The sequence below is a fragment of the Porites lutea genome, chromosome 4 (assembly GCF_958299795.1).
Source record: "Porites lutea chromosome 4, jaPorLute2.1, whole genome shotgun sequence".
NCBI lineage: Eukaryota > Metazoa > Cnidaria > Anthozoa > Scleractinia > Poritidae > Porites > Porites lutea.
This window is the reverse complement of record NC_133204.1, coordinates 7958650-7981739: the sequence shown is the minus strand read 5'-3', so window position 1 is coordinate 7981739 and position 23090 is coordinate 7958650. Positions and strand designations below refer to the sequence as shown.

Sequence of the window (23090 nt, the reverse complement as noted above, 5' to 3'; positions counted from 1 at the left end):
TTCCTGTTTCTCTGTAAGGCAATCGGGCGCTCTTTGTTATTCTCGAGGATTCAACTGCAAATAAAACAAGTACGCCGTATCATATAAGAAATTTATGGCCGGATTCCACGAGCAGACTCAATTAACATTGAAATTGGAAACCTAAAGATGCTAGAAAGTTAGCTTAGTTACAGTAGGCCAGTTTTTGGATATATTATATCAGATTTTTCTATTTAATTTCTTCTCTTTTTTTTGAAAGCACCCAACCCTTTCCTCCAAAAGTTAAGTATAGAAATGTGGATTACTTTGCAATGGCTTGAAGTTTATTGGTTAAAAGTTAATTGATTTAAGTAAATTAAAACTAATATATAAACGAAAGCTTCGCTTTTAGGCTTAGATGCATCTTTGGCATTGTCTCGCAATTCCCAGAAGAGACTTGAGCACAATGAAAACCAGACCAAATATAAAGAAATGGCCAGAAAGCTTTGAAGTCATGTTAGAATTTTAATATAATTGGACGTGGGCCGCCGTCATGCACAAAATTATGAATGCTTTTACTAAGAAAAAAAAAGATGTACAAAGCCTAATGATAACTGCAGTAGCCAACTTGAAAGCTTGGCTTTTTTGCATGCTAAACACATTTTTACTTTCTTATGTTTAATTCAATGTAAAGTTAGCTCTGTTTTTACTTCTTTTTTTCTCATTGTCGTTGTATTGTAATTGAATGAGTGTGAATAAATGAACTCGAACTTGAACTTAAGACCGGATGAAATAGCGACAAACGACTTAAAGATGGATTAAAATACCGACAGGGAAATGGCCTGCCCCCTCAAAACGCGAGACGACCGTATTTGATATTTAGACTAGAGACATACTTACCCCTCCCCCTTAAGAGAGCCTCTCCAGTAGAAGACTTAACGTACCTTTGGCAAATTATTTCTAGCTCGCGAACGTTATCTGGTGAAATTTTTTTTATGATTATTAATTTTCTTTTTATTTTTAAGGGAGTTAATTTTAAGCTCCCCCAAAATACCGTAAAATTCCGAAAATAAGCCCCGGGGCTTATATTTTTCAAAAGCCCTTTTTGAGGGGCTTATTTTTGGAGGGGCGTATAATCGGAGGGGCTTATCTATTGAGGGAAATTTGCGTTTCAAAATCGATTGGGCTAGCCTTATAGTTGGAAGGAAATTTGACGTTTTTGCTTTGTTTTACTTTGTATTTGAGGGCAATTTCCGAGTACAAGCTCCCGGGGGGGCTTATATTTGGAGGGGCGATTTAATGGAGGAATTTTGCGTTAAGAGTTTGGGGGGCTTATATTCGGGAGGGGCTTATTTTCGAAATTTTACGGTATTTTCCCCAAAACTGGGGGTTAAAATCAAATGTGACTTTTTGGGGCTCTGGTTCTGGTTATGTATAAATACAAATACAAAAAACATTTCTTATTGGCTCTACACAGAGGGATTTAATTACAATAAATTACAATAAGATCTAAACCTACAGTAATATTGATAATGATATGAAACAAAAAAAAAAAAACAAATAAAATTGAATCAAATATGAAGTAATTTGCTTACAGGCACTTTTCTGATAAGAAGTCTCTTAGAGAAGACTTTAACTGTGAAAGGGAGGACGAATTGCGAATGTTGCTCGGCAAAAGGTTGTATAATTCTATAGCACAGCAAGCGCATACAGTTTCATATGCTAAAGTTTTTGTGTGGGCAGCTCAGTTAAAAAATCAAAAAAAGTGTCAACTGGTTTAATTGTACCTCCGCTAATTTGTCACCGGCTTTTATAATGTCAACATGATATGACGATTCGTATGTTTTGGGGGTTATTACAACCTTAAAATGTGTCAATTGCTTTATGTTCTTGCAATAATATAATTGTCAAAGGTTATGGCTTGTAGGCATCACCTGGAAATTCAATTAGAAGGTTAAAACGACAGTGTAACCAGGATTTACTGTTAAGAAAAATTAACCATGATGGAAATCCATTAGAGTGGTCTGATTTTGCCAAAAGCTTACCATACAAGTGCATCACTTATTTACACCGTCAATTTGGAACCATAATCCTAGCGTAGTCTACTAAAGACCTTTAGCAAATTCTCGCAATACTGCGCCTTCGTGGATCTTCCCTGATTTTCTGGCAAAAGCTATCGTCAAAAAGTTACCTTAAGTAATCCTAAAATGGAACGGGAATATCTCGTGTAAAAGGAAATTTCCTTAGATTATGTTTTGTGGCTTAGCTGAGATGATTCATTTCCATCGAAAGTCAATAGTTAATTGCGCTGCATTTTGTTCATTTACAGCTCGCGACCTTACCTACAGTCCAATACCCGCGACCAAGTGGCTGATCTGCGAGTTTTAGGCCCGATCAAAAGAAACAGCTTTTTATCGGCTTATTCTATTCTGCGAAATGAAACGAAACGAAACGAAATATATGGGAAGGGAGAAAAAATGCTTATTATCCTAAACACACTTTAAAACAACATTGACAATGTTTTGGAAGTAACAGTTAACGGATAATGAAGGATTCTCACAATTTTCGCAAAGTAGTAATTTCACTGGACTTACTATTTTGCGAAATGGCGTTTTTTCACCTTTGTCCTTTTCGTCTGGAACAAATTGTGTCCACCAATAAAATGATTATTTTTCGAACAATCTGGGCACCTGTCATTTCATTGACCGTGCTCGAACTCATTTCGCAAAATTAAAGTGGTAATTTTGCCAGAGGTACTATAATTTTGCGAAATGGGGTTTTTTCACCTTTATTTAGTTAACACAGTAAACACCCGCATATGAGAACAAATGGATGAAGAACATCAGGCTGAAATTTGGCCCATAAAGCACCATAGATATAAGAGCCAGTTCAGCCTGATAACTAAAACTTGTTCTTTGAATAAGGGAGAGGGCGTCGGAATAAGAAAACAATGCAACTGTAGTTGCTGCTAGTTTACTACCTGACAGATTTTTATTTCATTTTATTGATTTACTGATTTGTTTACTTATTTATTTATAATAAAATATGCTAACCAAACCTCTAGTAACATGTTATGTGTAGTATTTCAAAAACAAAATTTAAGAACATCTTCAGGCTGATTTCTCACTAGGCACCCGATAAATAAGAACTAGATCAGCCTAAACCCCGAAATCATGTGCTCTTATATGCTAGTGCTTACTGTATGTCCTTTTGGTCTAAAACAAATTGTGTCCACCAATAAAATGATTTGTATTTCGAAGAGTCTGGAGACTTCTCATTTGATTGACCGTACTAGAACTCATTCGCAAAGTAGTAAATTACCAGAATTACTATTTTTCGAAATGGCCTTTTTTCACCTTTATTTAGCAAATATGTCCTGTCGTCTGAAACAAATTGTGTTTACCAATCAGAAATGATACCAATCATAATGGTTAATATTATGAACAATCTGGGCACTTCTCATTTTATTGATCGTACTAGAACTCATTTCGCAAAGTAGTAATTTTTCCAGAATTACTATTTTTCGAAATGGCGTTTCAGTCACCTTTATTTAGCAACAGTGTGTCCTTTTCGTCTGAAACAAATTGTGTCCATCAATGAAATGATTAATATTTTGAAGAGTCACCTCTCATTTTATTGACCGTATGAGAACTCATTTCAAAAAATAGTAATTTTGCCAGAATTACTATTCAGCGAAGTGAGCTGTTTGTACCTGTTTGTATTCCAAAAAGTTAACCGAACTCAACTAATTTTGAATGTATTATGCGGTACGTATAGTAGGATGTTATTTTTATCAAGCCAGTTACTTTTTTGGGATAGATTATTCCACTTGGGTTTATCAGCGACATCCGCTATGAACATCTACATAATGTCTTTAGTTAATTATTACCAATTCCTCATTTTTGCTAGTTCGTTGTCAATGTGCTGAATATGGGATTACCGCTCCTGATTCACCCAGACATTTTATTTGGCTTTAATATTGAAAATGCGATTACCACTCTCTCCTCCCCAGAGGCCTCTTTGTGCCGTAAGGAGGGTGGGGAGAAAGAAAAAAAAGGGCGCGGGGCACGATGGGAAAAGAAAAGGGCGCGGGGCTCGATGGGAAAAGGAAAGGAAGAAGAGAAGCCTTTTCCCGCCTTTTCCCTCTTCCCATCGTCCCCCGCGCGCCTGCTATATTTCGATTAGGGATACCCAGCGACCCAGCGGGAGCCTCTGGGGAGAAGTGAGCGATTACCATAACTATCCAAACTGGTGGTGCGTAATACATTTCATTCCCTTACTGCAATTACATAGTTACGTAAATTAGTGTAACACGTGATGCAATTGTACTGTCGCGCAGTACAATTAAGACTACTTACTACTAGTATTGTATACTCGATATAGCTTGTAACTTTGATTGCTGTAAATAAAGTCAGTTCACAAAGGCAATGAAGGGTGTCGCTTGGACGTGTCAGTACTTAGGACAGTACAGGAAGCTTAGAACGAGAAGATATTGACCATTTCAAATAAATAAATAAAATAAACAACGATTTAGAGGTAGCACATCCACAAAAAGTGGTTTTTCGTGAGCTTTCGTGTACCTGATTCCTGGTCGAATTGGAATTTAGAAATGTTGGTTTTTGAGGAGAGGGGAAAACCGGAGTACCAGGAAAAAAACCTCTCGGAGCAAATGAGAGAACCAACAACAAACTCTACACACGTATGGAGTCGACGCCACGATTTGCGGAACACAGGCCAGATTGGTGGAAGGCGAGCGCTCTTACCACTGCGCCATCCCTTGCTCCCCATTTTTGACATAAAATCGCCAAATTTGCCAAATTTAGCACAGAACAGGTGTGTGAACGAAAATTTTTTAAGTTAGAACGATTTTCTGTAAATACAAAGGACACGTACGCAAGATGGGAAAATTTAAATCAAAACAGATCAATTTCTGGGTTTTAAAGTTTTTTTTTGTCGCTTGTTCCAAATGATATACTTCACATAATTTGTGCAATTGTTTTACACGTATTTTCGATAAATTCTGTCCAAATGTGTCGTTATTTCGGTTTGCTCGATGACATACCGACAACAAACCTTCGCTAGCCTGGAGCATGGAGCACTTTCGTAGCTTTTTTTGTATTTTGATCAACAACTAGTGAAAGCATTTTATTTCTGCCGGGAATGATCTTCGACATATTCATTAAAGTGGAATGGTTGTGAAACCCCATTTGACTCCTTTGTTATATGACTCACTGTTTTTGTTAAATTTGTTTGGACCTGACCATGCAAAACGTTCAATAGCATTCCTATCTTTTTTAACTAACTGACCAATAGAAACATTGCAATAATTTATTCAGTCACAATTTGCGAATAAAAAAACCATACGATTTTGCATGGTCATGTCCAACATAAAATTCAGCACCGTTGTTTTCAACTGTGATGTTTGCCGATTCTCATAACCAGTCTCCCACACAGACCGCAGCAGAAGTAAATGAGTAAGAGTGAAGACTGAAACCCACAGAGACGAAAGTAGATACTCAGGAGTGAGGATTGGGATTTAGTGCACCAAGCCCTCTCGGCCAACCCGCGTATTCTGATATTCGATATGTGTCAACGAACTGTTCCTATAGTTACCGTGCCTTACAGTTCATACTACATCGTATGGCTTTTCACTTCGGTACGAAAAGCTATCAGGGATGATGTAGAAACAATGAACACTCAATACACACCGTACAATATACACCGTAAGTACAATTTATGCTTCACGTTTGTTTGCATGTTTGTTAGTCCAGTGATTGAACAGCGGTGCTTTGCGTGCTGTGTGACAACCGTCTCCCTCCATTATTTCATTCCTTTTAATTCCAAAAGGAATCACTTCCCGGAATGCTTTTCTGAAGTCGCGGTTTGACAAGCAATAGACGAACGGATTCATCGTGCTTGATAAGAAGATGAGGAAACCATAAAAAATGAACATATGGCGTGGTAAATTCCTGCCTGCCCCGAACGTTTCTATGAAGTCAATGACAGATACTGGTAACCAACACATACTGAAACCCAGAGTGGAAAACAGCATTGTCCAGGTGGCGCGAACTTCGCGCGCTTTTCTGGACTCTTGACCAACAGAACTTGGGTCGTCAGACATTTCCCTCATTTGACGATTGCTTGATTTGATGGCAAGGAGGCACCTCGTGTAGCTGAACACGATGAGTCCCATTGGGAATGCGATAAAGAGAATTTCAACGATCACCGCGTAGATCAAATTAACGTGGAACGGGTAGATACACAACGCTTTGCCAGGGTGAAAGGCGTAATATCCCCAGCCAACCAGAGGTGGGACGCTTGCAACGCTTGGTAAGATCCAAAGAATCGCGATCATGGAGAGAACATTTATCTTGGTAAAAATGGCTTTACATTGAAATGGACGACAAAGGGCGAAATAACGGTTTACGGCGATGACGGACATGTTGACTTGAGAGACAATGGCAAAAGTAAAAATGAAAAAGCCATGCATATCGCACACTGACGAGCTAAATGGCCATTTGCCAGAAATTAGTACATGTAAAGAAATAGGCATGCACACGATGGCCATCAGAATATCACTCACTGCTAAATTCGTTATAAACATGTTTGGAATCGTGCGGAGATGACCTTTTTTGAAGACAGCGATGCACACCAAAACATTGCCTACAAAGGCTAAAAGAATGAGACAAACGAGGATTGCTGCTTCTGTTATCTTTACTGGAGTACTGCGGCCAGACAGCTCCACGATCAATTGTGGGTATTCGTCCAATGAAGCACCCATTTCCTGGTTTTCTGTAAGGCAATCGGGCGCTCAGTTTTATTCTCGAGGATTTAACTGCAAATAAAACAAGTACGCCGTATCATATAAGAAATTTATAGTCGGATTCCGCGAGGAGACTCAAAGTGACATTGAAATTGGAAACCTAAAGATGCTAGAAAGTTAGCTTAGTTACAGTAGGCCAGTTTTTGGATATATTATATCAGATTTTTCTATTTAATTTCTTTCTTTTTTTTTTGAAAGCACCCAGCCCTTTCCTCCAAAAGTTAAGTACAGAAATGTGGATTACTTTGCAATGGCTTGAAGTTTATTGGTTAAAAGTTAATTGATTTAAGTAAATTAAAACTAATATATAAACGGAAGCTTCGCTTTTAGGCTTAGATGCATCTTTGGCATTGTCTCGCAATTCCCAGAAGAGACTTGAGCACAAAGAAAACCAAACCATATATAAAAAAATGGCCAGAAAGCTTTGAGGTCATGTTAGAATTTTAATATAATCAGACGTGGGCCGCCTTCACGCACAAATATTATGAATGCTTTTACTGAGAAAAAAAAAAGATGTACAAAGCCTAATGATAACTGCAATAGCCAACTCGAAAGCTTGGCTCTTTTGGCTGCTAAACACATTTTTACTTTCTTAAGTTTAATTCAATATAAAGTAAGCTCTGTTTTTACTTCTTTTTTCTTATTGTCGTTGTATTGTAATTGAATGAGTGTGAATAAAAGAACTCGAACTTGAACTTAAGACTGGATGAAATACTACGGATTAAAATACCGACAGGGAAATGGCCTACCCCCTCAAAACGCGAGACGACCGTATTTGATATTTAGACTAGGGGCATACTTACCCCTCCCACTTAAGAGGGCCTCTCCAGTAGAAGACTTAACGTACCTTTGGCAAACAAATCTTATGCAGTACCCGTTTCAAAAGAAATCCTTGTACTCCGAGTAACAATTGATGGTTTTTAAAACTTCTGCTTATTTCTTATTTCTAGCTCGCGAACGCTATCTGGTTAAATTTTTTTATGATTATTAATTTTATTTTTATTTTTAAGGGATTTAATTTTAAGCTCCCCAAAAATACTGTAAAATTCCGAAAATAAGCCCCGGTGCTTATATTTTTCAAAAGCCCTTTTTGAGGGGCTTATTTTTGGAGGGGCGTATAATCGGAGGGGCTTATCTATTGGGGGAAATTTGCGTTTCAAAATCGATTGGGCTAGCCTTATAGTTGGAAAGGAAATGTAACGTTTTTGCTTTGTTTTACTTTGTTTTTGAGGGCAATTTCCAAGTACAAGCCCCCGGGGGGCTTATATTTGGAGGGGCGATTTAACGGAGGGCTTTTTGTGTGAAGAGTTTGGGGGATTTATATTTGGAGGGCTTATTTTCGGAATTTTACGGTATTTTTCCAAAAATTGGGGATTAAAATTAGCCTGTGAACAGGCCTTTGGTTCCTTTCCTTGCTATTTTTTCCCCCAAACAGAGAGCCTGTTCACAGGCTAGGTTAAAATCAAATGTGACTTTTTGGGGGCTCTGGTTCTGGTTATGTATAAATACAAATACAAAAAACATTTCTTATTGGCTCTACACAGAGGGACTTGATTACAATAAATTACAATAAGATCTAAACCTACAGTAATATTGATAATAATAAGAAACAAAAATAACCAAATAAAATTGAATCAAATATGAAGTAATTTACTTAGAGGCACTTTTCTGATAAGAAGTCTCTTAGAGAAGATTTTAACTGTTAAAGGGAGGACGAATTGCGAATGTTGCGCGGCAAAAGGTTGTATAGTCGGTTCTACCGGACTGCGAGCGCATACAGTTTCATATGCTTAATTTTTTATGTGGGCAGCTCAGTTAAAAAATCAAAAAAAAAGTGTCAACTGGTTTAATCTTACTTCCGATAATTTGTCACCGGCTTTTATAATGTCAACATGACACGACGATTCGTATGTTTTGGGGGTTATTACAACCTTAAAATGTGTCAATTGGTTTATGTTCTTGCGGCAATATAATTGTCAAAGGTTATGGCTTGTAGGCATCACCTGGAAATTCAATTAGAAGGTTAAAACGACAGTGTAACCAGGGTTGTACTGTTAAGAAAAATTAACCATGATGGAAATCCATTAGAGTGGCCTGATTTTGCCAAAAGCTTACCACACAAGCGCATCACTTATTTACACTGTCAATTTGGAACCATAATCCTAGCGTAGTCTACTAAAGACCTTTAGCAAATTCTCGCAATACTGCGCCTTCGTGGATCTTCCCTGATTTTCTGGCAAAAGCTATCGTCAAAAAGTTACTTTAAATAACCCTAAAATGGAACGGGAATATCTCGTGTAAAACGAAATTTCCTTAGATTATGTTTTGTGGCTTAGCTGAGATGATTCATTTCCATCGAAAGTCAATAGTTAATTGCGCTGCATTTTGTTCATTTAAAGCTCGCGACCTTACCTGCAGTTCAATACCCGCGACCAACTGGCTGATCTGCGAGTTTTAGGCCCGATGAAAAGAAACAGCTTTTTATCGGCTTATTCTATTTTCCGAAACGAAACGAAACGAAATATATGGGGAGGGAGGAAAATGTTTATTATCATAAACACAGTTTAAGACAACATTGACAATGTGTTGGAAGTAATAGTTAAGGATAATGAAGGATCCTTACCATTTTCGCAATGTAGTAATTTTACTGGCATTACTATTTTGCGAAATGGCGTCTTTTTATCTTTGTCCTTTTCGTCTGAAACAAATCGTGTCCACCAATAAAATGATTAATATTTCGAACAACCTGGGCACCTGTCATTTTATTGACAGTGCTCGAACTCATTTCGCAAAGTAGTAATATTGCCAGAATTACTATTTTGCGAAATGGCGTTTCAGCCACCTTTATTTAGCAACATTATGTCCTTTTCGTCTGAAACAAATTGTGTCCATCAATAAAATTATAAATGTTTTGAAGAGTCTGGGCACCTCTCATTTTATTGACCATAGGAGGACTCATTTCAAAAAGAAGTAATTTTGCTAGAATTATTATTTAGTGAAGAGAGCTGTTAGTACCCGTTAGTATTCAAAAAAAGTTAACCAAACTCAACTAACTAATTTTGAATGTATTATGCGATACGTATAGTAGGATGTTATTTTTATCAAGCCAGTTCCCTTTTTGAGATAGATTATTCCGCTTGGTTTTATCACCGGCATCCACTATGAACATCTACATAATGCCTTAATTATTACCATAACTATCCAAACTGGTGACGCGTATTACATTTCATTCCCTTACTGCAATTACATAGTTACGTAAATTAGTTTAACAGGTGATGCAATTGTACTGTCGCACAGTAGAATTAAAACTACTTACTACTAGTGTTGTACACTCGATATAGCTTGTAACTTTGATTGCTATAAATAAAGTCCGTTCACAAAGGCAATGAAGGGTGTCGCTTGGACGCGTCAGTACTTATATTATTTAGGACAGTACAGGCACCTTAGAACGAGAAGATATTGACCATTTCGAATAAATAAAATAACCAACGATTTAGAGGTAGCACATCCACAAACTGGCTCTTCGTGTCCCTGATTCCTGGTCGAAGTGGAATTTGGGAATGTACGTTGGTTTTTGAGCAGAGGGTAAAACCAGAGTACCAGGAGAAAAACCTCTCGGAGCAAAGGAGAGAACCAACAACAAACTCTACACACGTATGTAGTCGACGCCAGGATTTGCGTAACCCAGGCCAGATTGGTGGGAGGCGAGTGCTCTCACCACTGCGCCATCCCTTGCTCTCCATTTTTGACTTAAAATCGCCAAATTTGCCAAATTTAGCACAGAACAGGTCTGTGAACTAAAATTTTTTACGATAGAACGATTTTCTGTAAATACAATGGGCACGTGCGTAAGATGGGAAAATTTAAATCACAACAGATCAATTTCTGGGTTTTAAAGATTTTTTGTCACTCGTTCAAATGATATATATCACATCTTGCGCAACTGTTTTACACGTATTTTTGATAAATTCTGTCCAAATGTGTCGTTATTTCGGTTTCCTCGATCACATACCGACAACAAACCTTCGCTAGCCTGGAGCATGGGGCACTTTCGTAGCCTTTTTTATGTATTTTGATCAACGACAACATTTTATTTCTGTCGGGAATAATCCGTCGGGAATAATCTTCGACATATTCATTAAAGTGGAATGGTTGTGAAACCCCATTAGACTCCTTTGTTATATGACTCACTGTTTTTGTTAAATTTGTTTGGACCTGACCGTGCAAAACATTCAATTGCATTCCTATCTTTTTTTAACTTACTGACCAATAAAAACATGGCAATATTTTATTCAGTCACAATTTGCCACTAAAAAAACCATACGATTTTCCATGGTCATGCCCAACATAGCATACAGCACCGTTGTTTTCAACAATGATGTTTTCCGGCTCTCATAACCAGTCTCCTACAAAACGTAAATGATTAAGAGCGAAGACTGAAACCCACTGAGACAGAAGTAAATATTCGGGATTGAGGATTAGGATTGTGCACCAAGCCCTCTCGGCCAACCCGCTTAGTCTGATGTTCGATATGTGTTGACGAGCTCCTATAGTTACCGTGCCCTTGCAGTTCATGCTACATCGTATTGCTTTTCACTTCGGTACGAAAAGCTATCAGGGATAATGTAGAAACAATGAAGACTCAAATTTAGCATATTTCAATATTGTTCTTTGCAAATGTATAATGTACACTGTAAGTGTAATTATGCTGCACATTTGCTTGCATGTTTGTTAGTCCAGTGATTGAACAGTAACATGACGGACATGTTGACTTGCGAGACTATACCAAAAGTAAAAATGAAAAAGCCATGCATATCACACACTGACGAGCTAAATGGCCATTTGCCAGAAATTAACACATGTAAAGAAACAGGCATGCACACGATGGCCATCAGAATATCACTCACTGCTAAATTCGTTACAAACATGTTTGGAATCGTGCGGAGATGAGCTTTTTTGAAGACAGCGATGCACACCAAAACATTGCCTACAAAGGCTAAAATAATGAGACAAACGAGGATCGCTGCTTCTGTTATCTTTACTGGAGTACTGCGGCGAGACAGCTCCACGACCACAGTGGGTATTCGTCCAATGAAGCACCCATTTCCCTTTTTTTCTGTAAGGTAATCGGGCACTCAGTTTTATTCTCGAGGATTCAACTGCAAATAAAACAAGTACGCCGTATCATATAAGAAATTTGTGGCCGGAGTCCGCGAGGAGACTCAATTGACATTGAAATTGGAAACCTAAAGATGCTAGAAAGTTAGCTTAGTTACAGTAGGCCAGTTTTTGGATATATTATATCAGATTTTTCTATTTACTTTCTTTCTTTTTTTTTTGAAAGCACCCAACCCTTTCCTCCAAAAGTTAAGTATAGAAATGTGGATTACTTTGCAATGGCTTGAAGTTTATTGGTTATAAGTTAATTGATTTAAGTAAATTATTACTAATATATAAACGGATGCTTCGCTTTTAGGCTTAGATGCATCTTTGGCATTGTCTCGCAATTCACAGAAGAGATTTGAGCACAAAGAAAACCAAACCAGATATAAAAAAAATGGCCAGAAAGCTTTGAGGTCATGTTAGAATTTTAATATAATCGGACGTGGACCGCCTTCACGCACAAAATTATGAATGCTTTTACTGAGAAAAAAAATGTACGAAGCCTAATGATAACTGCAGTAGCCAACTCGAAAACTTGGCTCTTTTGGCTGCTAAACACATTTTTACTTTCTTATGTTTTATTCAATGTAAAGTTAGCTTTGTTTTTACTTCTTTTTTTTTTATTGTCGTTGTATTGTAATTGAATGAATGTGAATAAATGAACTCGAACTTGAGCTTAAGACCGGATGAAATAGCGACTGAAGGACTTAAAGATGGATTAAAATACCGACAGGGAAATGGCCTACCCCCTCAAAACGCGAGACGACCGTATTTGATATTTAGACTAGGGACATACTTACCCCTCCCCCTTAAGAGGGCCTCTCTAGAAGAAGACTTAACGTACCTTTGGCAAACAAATCTTATGCAGTACCCGTTTCAAAAGAAATCCTTGTACTCCGAGTAACAATTGATGGTTTTTAAAACTTCTGTTTCTCTGGTTCTGGTTATATATAAATACAAGTACAAAAAACGTTTGTTATTGGCTCTACACAGAGGGACTTACAATAAATTACAATAAGATCTAAACCTACAGTAATATTGATAATAATAAGAAACAAAAATAACCAAATAAAATTGAAACAAATATGAAGTAATTTGCTTACAGGCACTTTTCTGATAAGAAGTCTTTTGGAGAAGATTTTAACTGTGGAAGGGAGGACGAATTGCGAATGTTGCTCGGCAAAAGATTGTATAGTCGGTTCTACCGCACTGCGAGCGCATACAGTTTCATATGCTAAAGTTTTTATGTGGGCAGCTCAGTTAAGAAATCAAAAAATGTGTCAACTGGTTTTGTACTTCCGCTAATTTATCACCGACTTTTATAATGTCAACAAGATATAGCAATTCGTATGTTTTGGGGGTTATTACAACCTTAAAATGTGTCAACTGGTTTATGTTCTTGCGATAATATAATTGTTAAAGGTTATGGCTTGTAGGCATCACCTGGAAATTCAATTAGAAGGTTAAAACGACAGTGTAACCAGGGTTGTACTGTTAAGAAAAATTAACCATGATGGAAATCCATTAGAGTGGCCTGATTTTGCCAAAAGCTTACCATACAAGTACATCACTTATTTACATGGTCAATTTGGAACCATAATCCTAGCGTAGTCTACTAAAGACCTTTAGCAAATTCTCGCAATACTGCGCTATCATGCCTCCCTGATTTTTGTGTTGGAAGTAATTAGTTGACGGATAATAAAGGATTCTTACCTTTTGCGCAAAGTAGTAACTTCACTAGAATTACTCATTACAGAACTCATTCGCAAAGTAGTAATTTTGCCAGAATTACTATTTTGCGAAATGGCGTTTTTTCACCTTTATTCAGCAAATATGTCCTTTTCGTCTGAAACAAATTGTGTCCACCAATAAAATGATGAATATTTCGAACAATCTGGGCACCTGTCATTTTATTGACCGTGCTCGAACTCATTTCGCAAAGTAATAATTTTGCCAGAAGTACAATGTAACTGTGGTTGCTGCTAGTTTACTACCTGACAGATTTTTATTTTATTTATTGATTTACTGATTTGTCTGCTTACTTATTTATTTATAATAAAATATGCTAGCTAAACCTCAGAAAAACATATTAAGAACATCGTCAGGCTGATTTCTCACTAGGCACCCGATAAATAAGAACTAGATCAGCCTAAACCCTGAAATCATGTGTTCTTATATGCTGGTGCTTACTGTATGTCCTTTTGGTCTGAAACAAATTGTGTCCACCAATAAAGAGTCTGGAGACTTCTCATTTTATTGACAGTACTAGAACTCATTCGCAAAGTAGTAATTTTGCCAGAATTACCATTTTGCAAAATGGCGTTTTTTCACCTTTATTCAGCAAATATGTCCTTTTCGTCTGAAACAAATTATGTCCACCGATGAAATGATTAATATTTTGAAGAGTCTGGGCACCTCTCATTTTATTGACCGTATGAGAACTCATTTCATAAAGTAGTAATTTTGCCAGAATTATTATTTAGCGAAGAGAGCTGTTTGTACCTGTTTGTATTCCAAAAAGTTGACCGAACTCAACTAATTTTGAGTGTATAATGCGGTACGTATAGTAGGACGTTATTTTTATCAAGCCAGTTACTTTTTTGGAATAGATTATTCCACTTGGGTTTATCAGCGACATCCGCTATGAACATCTACATAATGTCTTTAGTTCATTATTACCAATCCCTCATTTTTACTAGTTCGTTGTCAATGTGCTGAATATGGGATTACCGCTCCTGATTCACCCAGACATTTTCTTTGGCCTTAATATTGAAAATGCGATTACCACTCTCTCAGGGTAGGGAGAAAGAAAAAGAAAGGGCGTGGGGCACGATGGGAAAAGGAAAGTGAGAGAGAGGCCTTTTCCCTCTTCCCATCGTCCCCCGCGCGCTTGCCATATTTCGATTAGGGATACCCAGCGCGAGCCTCTAAGGAGGAGTGAGCGATTACCATAACTATCCAAACTGGTGGTGCGTAATACATTTCATTCCCTTACTGCAATTACATAGTTACGTAAATTAGTGTAACACGTGATGCAACTGTACTGTCGCACAGTACAATTAAGACTACTTACTACTAGTGTTGTATACTCGATATAGCTTGTAACTTTGATTGCTGTAAATAAAGTCAGTTCACAAAGGCAATGTAGGGAGTCTCTTGGACGTGTCATTACTGAGGAAAGTACAGGAAGCTTAGAACGAGAAGATATTGACCACTTCAAATAAATAAATAAATAAAATAAATAAAATAAACCACGATTTAGAGGTAGCACATCCACAAAGTGGTTTTTCGTGAGCTTTCGTGTACCTGATTCCTGGTCGAATTGGAATTTGGAAATGTTGGTTTTTGAAGAGAGAGGAAAACCGGAGTACCAGGAAAAAAACCTCTCGGAGCAAATGAGAGAACCAACAACAAACTCTACACACGTATGGAGTCGACGCCACGATTTGCGGAACACAGGCCAGATTGGTGGAAGGCGAGCGCTCTTACCACTGCGCCATCCCTTGCTCCCCATTTTTGACATAAAATCGCCAAATTTGCCAAATTTAGCACAGAACAGGTATGTGAACGAAAATTTTTTACGTCAGAACGATTTCCTGTAAATACAAAGGACACGTGCGCAAGATGGGAAAATTTAAATCAAAGCAGATCAATTTATGGGTTTAAAGTTTTTTTTGTCACTCGTTCCAAATGATATATTTCACGTAATGTGCAATTGTTTTACACGTATTTTCGATAAATTCTGTCCAAATTTGTCGTTATTTCGGTTTGCTCGATCACATACCGACAACAAACCATCGCTAGCCTGGAGCATGGAGCACTTTCGTAGCTTTTTTGTATTTTGATCAACAACTAGTGAAAGCATTTTATTTCTGCCGGGAATGATCTTCGACATATTCATTAAAGTGGAATGGTTGTGAAACCCCATTTGACTCCTTTGTTATATGACTCACTGTTTTTGTTAAATTTGTTTGGACCTGACCGTGCAAAACGTTCAATAGCATTCCTATCTTTTTTAACTTACTGACCAATAGAAACATCGCAATAATTTATTCAGTCACAATTTGCGAATAAAAAAAACCATACGATTTTGTATGGTCATACCGAACATAAAATTCAGCACCGTTGTTTTCAACTGTGATGTTTGCCGACTCTCATAACCAGTCTCCTACACAGACAGCAGCAGAAGTAAATGAGTAAGAGCGAAGACTGAAACCCACAGAGACGGAAGTATATATTCAGGATTGAGGATTAGGATTTAGTGCACCAAGCCCTCTCGGCCAACCCGCGTAGTCGACACGCGTGAAAAACGCAGTGCGCATGCGTGCCTTCCCTGCTTCCGGCGCGAATTTGCCAGTGCCTCCCCCATCGAAATTATACGCGATACCAAAACAAACTAGATTCCGGCCGCGAAATTCAAAAAAGTAAGCTCCACACACAAAAGATAAGCTTAGAATTTCACGAACACAAAGTTTATTAATTGCTTAGTTTCTCTCTTTTGCACCACATACTTTCCTCCTTGCACCAAAGGCGAAAATTATGTTTGAAAGTCCACGCTCGCTCTGGCAGCACTTCGCCGTCGCCATTGTTGCTGTTTTGGTCAGCGCTTAGCACTGAAAAGTATAAGCGCTATATAAATATTTTTATTATTATTATTTTTTATTTTGTCATCGTGTCGCGGAGCTCGGTCAATGCGAACAACGAAAACGACCAATGCATGCTAAGTGGAAAAACAAGGACGGAAAAACCTTGTACTGGACGACTTTACCAGCTGTCTGAAGCTCTCAGCCGTGTTGTTGGTTTGTCGGTAAACTCCTATGTTTGCCGGCGACATTGGGATGAGTTGCGAAGAAAGGACGTGCGCTGCTCCTGTCCAACACACGACAGGAAAACCCCCTCTCGCCTGGATTCAAAGCCAATTCCTCGCAGATTTTACCCAATATTTGACGAGATTGGCTCTAGAACGACAGCATATCGCCTGGGCACACGATGGTGTTATCACTGCAAAGCACGAGGTAATAAACAGTTCTCGAGTCATCCTGAGTTTACTGTCAAACCACGAAAAAATCCAGTCGAGGTAAGTTAGTTTAAGTAATTTTTTGTTGTGCTTAATACTAGAACCGGCTGCAAACCATTAAACATATCAAACATTCCTAAGTGTTTTTCATTTTAAATGGGGAAGATTTTGCAAATTTTAATTATTGAAAATAGAGACCTTGCGCGTGCGCAGACGTTTTGCACGCGTGTCCGCGTAGTCTGATGTTCGATATGTGTTGACTAGCCCAACAGCTGTTGAGGCCTCAAATGTAATAAATGACCCTAAATGTAATAAAGGTCCTAAGTGTAATAACTTTTGGCCCTAAATGTAATTAAGGGTCCGGTCTAATAATATTATATGTGTAATAGGTTTTAGCCAAGAGACTATAAAGGGGACAGAGAGGGCATCCCCTATATACACCCTATTCCATAGGTAATTCGTCTCGAGTTATTTTTAGAATCGGGCTAAAGTTACCTCGCGCGAGGCGTGGATGTTTCGTGGAGGTTTCGCATGGCCAAACGCCGTGCAAAACATGTCGGGCGAGAGGCAATGAAAGCGCAAAAAGATCGAGAGCGTTCGTGAATATTGAAGCGAAATGAGTCGGCGCTTACCTGGGAAAAAGGAATCGCTGGACTCTTTGACAACCCGTGAAATCAGTTTAACTCGAAGTTCTCGTAACCTCAGTGCTTTAATAAAATGAGAAATTTCGCCGGTCTATTGAAACCGGTCGTTTGTACAATTTAGGGAGTTTAAGATCCAACGACGCGGACGACAACTAGAACGTCAAAAAAACAATAGGTTTAATTAGCAAAAAAACAACTTCGCACGTGCAACACACTTTTTTGTTAATTTCTTTCCCGTTTTTGCACGACTACGAAGTGAAAATGCCTAATTTCTCGTTTTATGGAGGACGTAGATAAGCAACGACGAAATTTTATTTCTCTTTCTGAGCTTGAATATGGTCCCTTGAAATTCAGCTTTAGGAGGGTTCGCCTACAATTGACTAAGTAAGTGGGTAGGAATAATCGCTATAAAGACTGAAAAAATAAACATCAAACCAGAAATTGCTCTCTTCAAACTGTAAATTATAAATGATCCTGAGAGAATATTCAGTGTGTTAAGGATTTCCCTGCTCTTCTGTTAGCTCTATACAAGAGAGGAAGGGAGATTCTTTTTTAATTTCGGTTTCGCTGACACAGCTTTCGCAGAAATCTCGCAGTAGTTGTTTTCGGCGTCGACAAAAGGAATAGCAAAATCGCTCTCCGCGTCTTCCTCTATTTTGTTCTGCGTCATTTCGTGAAGGACGCGTGGTTCTCAGCGTGGGTCATCCACGCGGAACACATTCGCGCTATGTGATTGGCTGTTGTCTAATCCCCCTTGAGATCTGTGGTGTTAAAAATAACTCGAGACGAATTACCCGCTATGGAATAGGGCGTATATGGGGGATGCCCTCTCTGTCCCCTTTATAGTCTCTTGGTTTTAGCCCCAAATGTAATGGAAGTCTTAACAGTATACTGCATGTACGTAGTATATCAGCCCCAAACTTGATAATGTCCCTGACTGAAACATGCGACGGTCTGATGCGATATTAATGTTATAGCCAGCTGGCGATTCACTTTCTTCGCCCTATTGTAGTCTTCATAGATATTCATAAACTTAGAAAGCGACTAGAGCGCTCAAGAAGTAGGAGAAACACTTATAAATTAACTACGTCTCGATCGTGTTTCCTATTACATCCCTACATCGTAAAACTCTAGTTATAAACAAATGGAATCTACACAAAAGTTTTCAAAATACAGTAGTAATTTACCAATTGAAGGAAGTATTAATGTTCATTAGAAACAATCGTAGTAAATTAACTTCTTTTGCCCATAGGGTTTTTAAATGTTTTCACCACATGAATAATAAGGTGTTACTCAAATGGCTCTATAGGGGATCTGCCTGGTGTATTTGGTGTTTGATACTCCCTAGACACATTGTTTCGCTCAGTTAACCGGCCTGTAATAAGGCTGAAAGCAAACAGTATGAAATCTTCTTATGACCCTAAGCACAATAAGAGCTGAAAGAATTACACTTACGACCTTTATTACATTTAGGGCCAAAAGTTATTACATTTACGACCTTTATTACATTTAGGGCCAAAAGTTATTACATTTACGACCTTTATTACATTTAGGGCCAAAAGTTGTTACAGTTAGGACCTTTATTACATGTAGGGTCATTTATTTCATTTGAGGCCTCAAGCCCTTGCGGTTCATACTACATCGTAATGCTTTTCACTTCCGTACGAAAGGCTATCGTGGATAACGTAAAAACAAAGACTCAAATTTAGCATATTTCAATATTGTTCTTTGCAAATGTACAATGTACACTGTAAGTGCAATAGACCTTGTCACGGTTTTCGACGCCATCTTGACGAGAAAGCAAACGCGAGAAATTACAGTGTTTGTATGAGAATCTAATGTCGAATAATTTCCGCATAACGGCTTTTCTAAAAAAATATAAAATGTAAACTAAAGCTACAAAGCAAACGATTTTACTACAAAATTTTGGGTGCGTATCTGTGCTTAAATTTTTTCCAGAAGCTTGCTTTAGATTTTCCATATATTTGTCTGTAATTTTTGCCGGGACTTTCTTACAGACAAATGTATAGAAAATTTTAAAAAGTGGCTCTAGGTCTTTTAGCGTATGAAGAGCCCTAAAATGTTTTTCAGTAGAATCCTTAGGAGTGAAGCCTTAATTTTTTCAGAACAGCCGTTCTACGGAAATTATTCCACATTAGATTCTCATCAAGAGACTATAAAGGGGACAGAGAGGGCATCCCCCATATACACCCTATTCCATAGGTAATTCGTCTCGAGTTATTTTTAACACCACAGATCTCGAGGGGGATTAAACAACAGCCAATCACATAGCGCGAATGTGTTCCGCGTGGATGACCTACGCTGAGAGCCACGCGTCCTTCACGAATTGACGCAGAACAAAATGGGGGAAGACGCGGAGAGCGATTTTCCTATTCCTTTTGTCGACGAAAACGACTACTGCGAGATTTCTGCGAAAGCTGTGTCAGCGAAACCGAAATTAAAAAAGAATCGCCCTTCCTCTCTTGTATAGAGCTAACAGTAGAGCAGGGAAATCCTTAACACACTGAATATTCTCTCAGGATCATTTATAATTTACAGTTTGAAGAGAGCAATTTCTGGTTTGATGTTTATTTTTTTCAGTCTTTATAGCGATTATTCCTACCCACTTACTTTGTCAACTGTAGGCGAACCCTCCTAAAGCTGAATTTCAAGGGACCATATTCAAGCTCAGAAAGAGAAATAAAATTTCGTCGTTGCTTATTAACGTCCTCCATAAAACGCGAAATTAGGCATTTTCACGCCGTAGTCGTGCAAAAACGGGAAAGAAATTAACAAAAAAGTGTGTTGCACGTGCGAAATTGTTTTTTTGTTAATTAAACCTATTGTTTTTTTGATGTTCTAGTTGCGTCCGCGTCGTTGGATCTTAAACTCCCTAAATTGTACAAACGACCGGTTTCAATAGACCGGCGAAATTTCTCATTTTATTAAAGCACTGAGGTTACGAGAACTTCGAGTTAAACTGATTTCACGGGTTGTCAAAGAGTCCAGCGATTCCTTTTTCCCAGGTAAGCGCCGACTCATTTCGCTTCAATATTCAGGAATGCTCTCGATCTTTTTACGCTTTCATTGCCTCTCGCCCGACATGTTTTGCACGGCGTTAGGTCATGCGAAACCTCCACGAAACATCCACGCCTCGCGCGAGGTAACTTTATCCCGATTCTAAAAATAACTCGAGACGAATTACCTATGGAATAGGGTGTATATGGGGGATGGCCTCTCTGTCCCCTTTATAGTCTCTTGATTCTCATACAAACACTGTAATTTCTCACGCGTTTGCCTACTCGTCAAGATGGCGTCAAAAACCGTGCTGCACATTTGCTTGCATGTTTGTTAGCCCAGTGATTGAACAGCAGTATTTTGCGTGCTGTGTAGCATCTCTCCCACCATTATCTCATTCCTTTTAAATCCAAAACGAATCACTTCTCGGAACGCTTTTCTGAAGTCGCGGTTTGACAGCCAATAGATGAACGGATTGATCGTGCTTGAGAAGAAAATGAGGAAGCCATTCAGCATGAACACTTGGCGTGGTAAATTCCCGCCTCCCCTGGACGTTTCTATGAAGTCAATGACAGATACTGGTAACCAACACATACTGAAACCCAGGGTGGAAAACAGCATTGTCCAGGTGGCGCGAACTTCGCGCGCTTTTCGGGACCCTTGACCAACAGAAGTTGGGTCGTCAGACATTTCCGCGATTTGACGATTACTTGATCTGATGGCAAGGATGCAATTCGTGTAGCTGAACACGATCAGTCCCATTGGGAATGCGATAAAGAGAAGTTGGACAATCGTCGTGTAGATCATGTTAACGTGGAACGGGTAGATACACAACGCTTTGCCAGGGTGAAAGGCGTAATATCCCCAGCCAACCAGAGGTGGGACGCTCGCCACGCTTGGTAAGATCCAAAGAATCGCGATCATGAAGAGAACATTTATCTTGGTAAAAATGGCTTTACATTGAAATGGACGACACAGGGCGAAATAACGGTTTACGGCGATGAAGGACACGTTGACTTGCGAGACTATACCAAAGGTAAACATGAAAAATCCATGCATATCGCACACTGACGAGCTAAATGGCCATTTTCCAGAAATTAGAACGTGTAAAGAAACAGGCATACAAACAATGGCCATCAGAATATCACTCACTGCTAAATTCGTTATAAACATGTTTGGAATCGTGCGGAGATGAGCTGTTTTGAAGACAGCGATGCACACCAAAACATTGCCTACAAAGGCTAAAATAATGAGACAAACGAGGATCGCGTCTTCTGTTATCTTTACTGGAGTACTGCGGCGAGACAGCTCCACGATCAACTGTGGGTATTCGTCCAATGAAGCAGTCATTTTCTGTTTTTCTGTAAGGCAATCGGCCACTCACTCTTATTCTCGAGGATTCAGCTGCAAATAAAAAAAACACTCCGTAAAATATAAGAAATTTATTGCCGGATTCCGCGAGGAGAATCATTTGACACAGAAATTGGAAACCTTATAAAGATGTTAGAAAATTAGCTAAGTTACAGTAAGCCAGTTTTTGGATATCAGATTTCTCTATTTAATTTCTTTCTTTCCCTTTTTTTTTTGCAAGCACCCAACCCTTTCAAAAGTAAAGTATAAAATTGGGAAATTTTTTTGCAATGGCTTGAAGTTTTTAAAAAAGTTAGGCCCGGTTCGGACGCCGAACTTTTCAAGAGCCGAACCTAATTCGAATTGGCGCCGACCCAAATTATTTAGACCGGCTGAATTGATTCAGACGCCTATCTTAATTGCAGTTGAACTAAGTTCAAAAGGCGAAAAATGCTCATTTCGGTCAAACTGCTAGCAAAATACGTTATAAAAATTTATGCATTAGGTTTGGTACATTAAAAGCTGCAAAGGCGAAATTCCCCGCCGGGCTAGGCGAAAAGAACGGCTGACCCCTTCCAAATTGAAACAGGCGTTCCTAATTGATTCAGCCTGGAGACGCCGAACTTTTCATATACTTAATTCAATGTATTAGGTTCCGCTCATGAAAAGATTGGCTTCTGAACCGGGCCTTAATTGATTTAAGTAAATTAAAACTAGTATATCAACGGAAGCTTCGCTTTTAGGCTTGGATGCATCTTTATATTATTGATCAATATTAAAAGTAATTGTTCAAAAACATACTCTTTCTATTTGGCATAAATCATCGCATCTTCGATTGGCGAAGTGGACGGTAAAACTGTTCCTAACTGGAACAAGAGTAAAAGCTGAGGACACTCTCATTTCTCGGCCAAATTGTTTTTAGAGGTCCCGGACTGAGAAATTATTACCGCCATATTATTCAGATCAGATATTAATAAAAGATATTGAACATGCTCGAGACGAAGTATCAGCAATAAAAATCTAAATTGGCAAGGTTTAACGAAGAAATCTTTTTCTTTTCATTCGTTCTAGCAATAAGAAAAGTTCTGTTTAACATCAATGGACAAAAGGACTAACG

At 38.5% G+C, this 23090-nt stretch overlaps 2 protein-coding genes across 2 annotated transcripts; both read right to left on the bottom strand.

The window, feature by feature from the left end:
* Positions 1-5692: 5692 nt before the first annotated feature.
* LOC140934113 (melatonin receptor type 1A-like) lies at positions 5693-6739 on the bottom strand. Its single transcript, XM_073383794.1, has one exon. It carries the CDS (start codon positions 6737-6739, stop codon positions 5693-5695), a length of 1047 nt encoding a protein of 348 aa, XP_073239895.1.
* Positions 6740-20956: 14217 nt separating this feature from the next.
* On the bottom strand, positions 20957-21973 carry LOC140934110 (melatonin receptor type 1A-like). Its single transcript, XM_073383793.1, has one exon. It carries the CDS (start codon positions 21971-21973, stop codon positions 20957-20959), a length of 1017 nt encoding a protein of 338 aa, XP_073239894.1.
* Positions 21974-23090: the final 1117 nt, after the last annotated feature.

What these genes read in the sequence shown, in the direction of transcription:
- LOC140934113 (XM_073383794.1), bottom strand. Translation starts at nt 6,739, where the DNA reads ATGGGTGCTTCATTGGACGAATACCCACAATTGATCGTGGAGCTGTCT.
- LOC140934110 (XM_073383793.1), bottom strand. Translation starts at nt 21,973, where the DNA reads ATGACTGCTTCATTGGACGAATACCCACAGTTGATCGTGGAGCTGTCT.